Source organism: Cyprinodon variegatus, unplaced genomic scaffold (genome assembly GCF_000732505.1).
Source record: "Cyprinodon variegatus isolate N-32 unplaced genomic scaffold, C_variegatus-1.0 Scaffold133, whole genome shotgun sequence".
NCBI classification, from domain to species: Eukaryota; Metazoa; Chordata; class Actinopteri; order Cyprinodontiformes; family Cyprinodontidae; genus Cyprinodon; species Cyprinodon variegatus.
The window spans coordinates 405424-410861 of NW_015150586.1; the positions used below are offsets into that span (position 1 = coordinate 405424).

The 5438-nt window shown below is 39.9% G+C and overlaps 1 protein-coding gene across 1 annotated transcript in view; it reads right to left on the reverse strand.

Annotated features, from left to right (window-relative positions):
• sntg2 (syntrophin, gamma 2) overlaps positions 1-5438 on the reverse strand; it is an 87181-nt gene that overhangs the window by 59961 nt on the left and 21782 nt on the right. Inside the window, exon 5 of the mRNA XM_015376327.1 lies at positions 2773-2897. Coding sequence (XP_015231813.1) covers positions 2773-2897 — 125 coding nt within the window. The remainder of the gene's footprint in view (positions 1-2772; positions 2898-5438) is intronic.

The window sequence follows — 5438 nt, forward strand, 5'->3', positions numbered from 1 at the left end:
CGATGGCAAATCCTCCCTCTTCAAGTTGGCGATCCAACGACCAACCCGTCCGTGGAGGATCAGGAATCAGAAAGGTGGAATAACTCTTTCTTTTTTCACTTTTACCCGATGTATTGTTTCACTATAGCTCTGGTGAATTTCAATGGTGAAGTCCTCTGGAAATCTTCAGTAATTGTTGCTGATCACTTTTACCTGATGTATTAGTAAATAAGTAAGTCATGTTTATTTATATAGCACCTTTCACAGACATAGAGGTCACAAAATGCTTCACAAAATAAAAATACAAATAAAATACATTTATAGTCACAAAAAAAAATGGTCATAAAACAACCCTTATTCTACTAGATTTCAAATGCTTTCTAATTTAGTTTCTAGTTCGCTCTTAAAAACATCAACAGAATAGAATAAGTGGAAAGAAAGAGGAAAATCGTTCCAGAGCGCCGGCACCACCGCCTGAAAGGAGCAATCTCCCCTGGTCCTGTAACGAGTACGAGGGACCATGAACAGGTTCTGGTCCTGAGATCTCAGCCTCCGAGAGGGGTTATGAGGACACAACAAGTCTCTAATGTAGGACGGAACCCTGAAGGGCCCTAAAGGCTGGGAGCCAATGAAGAGTTTTTAGAATCGGCGTAATATGAGCCATTCTGTTTGTACAAGTCAGTGACCTCAATGCAGTTTTAAACCTGCTGAACACGAGACAACTCCTTTTTGGGAGGGAGGTGTTACTATATTTGGGCAAAAAATGGCCGCTCCCTGACTAAGAAAAATATTGTTTTTATGTTTTTTACTGATTAACACTAAATTCATTCAATAACCGTGAACGTATTAGTTTTAGTTATAGATAAAGATCCATTGATTTTTCCGAACTTTTTCTTTACACGTTACAAGTTGCAGGTGAGAATATTTGGCTTTTTATGGCAAGAAGTAATGAATGGAAAAGAAGAACATTTTTCCAGCTCTAGTTTCCCATAACATTTCAAATCCTGTTTATTTTATGATGAGAGCAGCATTTAATAAAGTCATGTTGTTTCTCTCTGAGTTTTAGGTTTTACCGTTTGCAGAGAAACATAGGCTAACAAATCTACTGAGAACTTCATCATAATTTTTATTCAAGGAGGCTCTTCTGCTGTTTTTTTTTTCCTGGTTTGGGTTTAAATTTTTTTTTATTTTTTTTTCCTGGTTTGGGTTTAAAATCCTTGCTGCTACATTTCTAAGGGCTCCTTTACGGGCCCTTTACTTTCCACTGCCTACCGCTTAAGGCTTAAAATTAGATAACTCTAAGCTCTGCGTCCAGTAATCAAGCTGAATAAAGGTTTTAATTAGGTTTACAGAGCAGAACCACGTCATTAATTCACGATTAGGAAACAGCACCTCCTTCCCGACAGTTTCTGGAGAGATTTGTGTTCAGATTTCCAAAAGCAAAGTAAATCAGTTCTTGTTTTCAGTCAAGGATTGAATCAGTTTATTGTCTCTAATATGAAGACAGTATCATCTGAGTTAAAGCATCTTTTCATAGTTTAAAAGGAAAAGTCCCGCCAGCAAAGAATAATCAATGGATCCTTATTAATACATATAACTAATAAATACACAGTGATTTAATGAATTTAGCATTAATCAGTTAAAAAAATAAATAAAAACAGGTGTTACATATAGTAACCCCTCCCTCCTGCCATCTTCCAGCAGTAACGTCACGGTGCGGTAAGCCTAGCGCCATTCTCCCCACTTTACAAGCAAAATCAATGGGAACTACTAGACACATCTGCAATCAACAACAATTATTGAAGATTTCCAGAGGACTTCACCATTGAAATTCACCAGAGCTATAGTGAAACTGACAATGCCCACGTGCATGGCAGCTGGATGCTGGAATACATCGGGTAAAAGTGAAAAAAAAAAAGAGTTATTTCACCTTTCTGATTCCTGATCCTCCATGGACGGGTTGGTCGTTGGATCGCCAACTTGAAGAGGGAGGATTTGCCATCGAAATTCTGGCCAGAGAAAAAACCCGTAATATGTAGCCAACATTTGGAAGAAGAATGTTTTCAAGATGACTTGGATAATAGCGCGTTGTGACAAACACCAGATACAGCACTGGGACTTGATCAACAGCCGATACCACACCGTGACGTCACAAACCAGTAGGTGGCAGTAGTGCTCTTTGACAAACATGGATGCCTCCAGTAAAGCACATTCACATGAAAATTACTCTGAATTAAAAACACTTATTATTGAATAGTATGTAATAATTTCACATTGAAAGTACTTACAGAAGTTTAAATTCTGAATATTAGCAGACTTTTCCTTTAATGGAGCAGATTGTTGAAGTGCGAAATGAAAAAGCCAACCTGCAGTGAGGTCAGAACACTGTGGGTCCAAATACATTTGATTTGGCTTATTTTTAGTAGGCTACTTGGAAACCAGGAGCTCTGATGAAAATGTTAAACAATGTCAAACACACAGCTCTAAGGGATCTTTTGTTCCAATGCTTGGACATGATGGAAACCAGATTGAAAAAGCTTCTGTGTAATTACTGCTCACAGGAAAAATCAATGAGAAAGGACAGGCATCATAATCAAAAAGTCTTTGCGGGTTGGACCGCCGCTCTCTCCTCGTAAGCCGCAGCTGCTCTGACCTTTTAAGCCGTTTATGTCCCTGCATAGATATTGGCATTAAAACTCTTACACCTAAATGAAAGTGGCTGGTAAGCCAACAGCTGTGCTCGCCCAACTGTGCACCTTAGAGGTGAATCATATCATGGTGGATTAGCCTTACCTTAATTTATCGGTGCCAGCTTTGTATCTGGAGACTCTGGCCATCAACAAGGGCAAACAGACAGCGTCCAGCCAGCGCTTCTCATACTTTGGTTCGTTAGCCGAGGGCGAGGGGAGTGATGGAGCCTGTGTGGAACACAGAAACAGTGCAATGAGCTTCAGCTTCCAGTCGGATCCCTGATAGTTGCTCTGCATGGAGAACTGGATCCAGCTCCCTGCAAAGGACCCTGATCTAAAAGGCTTCAGTTTTACTACAGATCAACACTATCAATTACAGGATTAAAACGTTTATTGTAGCATCGGGTCAATATTGAGAAGGACAGAACTGCTGGGTAAATATGGAAGAAAAACGGTCTCATTGGATCTGCCTTTTTTGTACACTGAATTTTTATTTACACATTCAATTTCTTACGATGAATTTTTATCTGGTGAAAGTTGCAAAAAAATCCCCTGCAAAAATATTCACCTGCAAAAACTGAGCTGCAAAAACAATTTAGCTGCAAAAAATTCAGCTGGAAAAAGATTCAGCTGCAAAGAATTTAGCTGGGAAAAAATGAGCTGGAAAAAGATACAGCTGCAAAAAATTCACCTGCAAAAAAATTCACCAGCAAAAGATTCAGCTCAAAAAATGAGCTGCAAAAAAAATTCAGCAGCAAAAGATTAAGCTGAAAAAATTGTGCTGCAAAAAAATCCACTGCAAAAATATTCACCTGCAAAAATATGAGCTGCAAAAAAAATTCAGCTGGAAAAAAATGAGCTCGAAAAAGATTCAGCTGCAAGAAATTAACCAGCAAAAGATTTAGCTGAAAAAAAACGAGCTGCAAAAAATTCTACAAAAAAAAAATTGAGTTTCAAAAAAAGTAACCAGCAAAAAAAACCCACCTGGAATCAGCTCAGTTATTCAAACTCTAATGGTTTTTTAATCATATCTATTTAACAGGAAAAACTTCTCATCAGCTTAATTTAGTCGTGAATAAAGCCAGGCGCAACTGTTGTATCACATGATCAAATTAGCTAATTTCATTGGCAGCTTGACTGCATCGCTTTATTCCTTTGGCTTGAGTTCACAAAAAGGTCGACACATTTTCAGTCGAATTTTTAGCAGGCAAATTTTTACCAGGTAAAAATACTGTGTAAGGAATTCAATGTGTAAAGAACTTCAGTGTTTAAAATTTGCTGTACAAAAAAAGGCAGATTCCAATGAAACTGTTTTTCTTCCATAGTTAAATAATTTAATGAAATAAAGCATAGAAATAAACTTTGCTAAAATGCATTTTGGAGTCACAGGCTGAACTCTTTGGGGTCCTCTGGTCTAAAACGGTATGAATGGAAAATAAACCATTTAATTTTGTCATTGCGATGTTTTAATCCTTCACACCCTGGGGTGGATGGTTTCTATAACCCTTTCTTTTCATAGTTCAGCCGCTTCTTTATTACGCCTCCTCCCATGTGAGGAACATCTGGGTAAAGCTATGTCTCCATGCAGAGTCAGGGATGTGCTTCAGTGGCATCAGTGATGGTTGCAGGACTGAGACTGGAAGAGTGACCCCCAACCGAACTAAAAGGCTTCCAGGCAGGACTTAATGCTCAGCATGGAGGCAGGCTAAGCTGCACCAACGCCTGGAGGGGTGAAGGTTTGCTGCTTGCCTGCTTCTGTGAATAATTGGAAATTGGATTCCAGAGAAGTGCTGGACAGCTGGAAACCCTGAGCTCCGGTTAGTGTGAGAGGCAGAGGAGCCCGTCAGCTATGAAGCTGAGGATCCTAACGGAGCGTCTGGAAGTTGGGTGATGTTTGGAGGATGGAGCACGTTGGAAAACAGGAATAACCTGCTCCCAGGAGCAGCACCATCTTTTCATTCTGGTTAAGAACAAACTCATCGAAGCAGGGGGGTCCATAGAGCAGAGAGGGAAGCTGAAACATGTGAGGTGTAACAAAGAGGAATGGTACTTAATCTTCATTTCAATAAAATAAGACTGGAGCTTCGCCTGAAATCTGACAGCCATGTCAACAGCTTGGTTAAGTGGTGTTTCTTTCAGCGTTAGTCAGGCCTCCGTCTTACTATTTCCTGCATGAATTTTAACTTGTGCAGGTAGAGAGCATATAACTCTGGGTGTGGCGACCCTTCATTGGCCTTCATCCATTTTAAAGGTAGCTTGTTTGTTTTTAAGTCTTTTAACGTTCTTAGTCCTTCTTATTTTTCAGAACTGTGATGCCTTTAAATGCCATCAGATTGGCCCCGTCACACCTCGCCGATTTAGCCAGCGTATGCCCGACGTCCCAGAATCTCCTAAAACGATGAACTTTCTATGTATTTTTTCAATTTTGGGCGTATACATAGAGTATTCATAAAGAACACGGGCAATGCATACCGCACAGCAGCGTAATGCCCATGACAAGTATTAGTTTATACTGACTGGAGGTCGGATGTCTTTAATTTAGCTGCTAGCTGCTGTTTATCGCCCGCCCAAAAAATAAAAAATAACAAGAAAGAAAGAAAGAAAAACCCGAACGAACGAACGAACCAAAGACCCGAACCAACGAACGAACCAAAGACCCGAACCAACGAACAAACGAACGAACCAAAGACCCGAACCAACGAACGAACCAAAGACCCGAACCAACGAACAAACGAACGAACCAAAGACCCGAACGAACGAACGAACCAA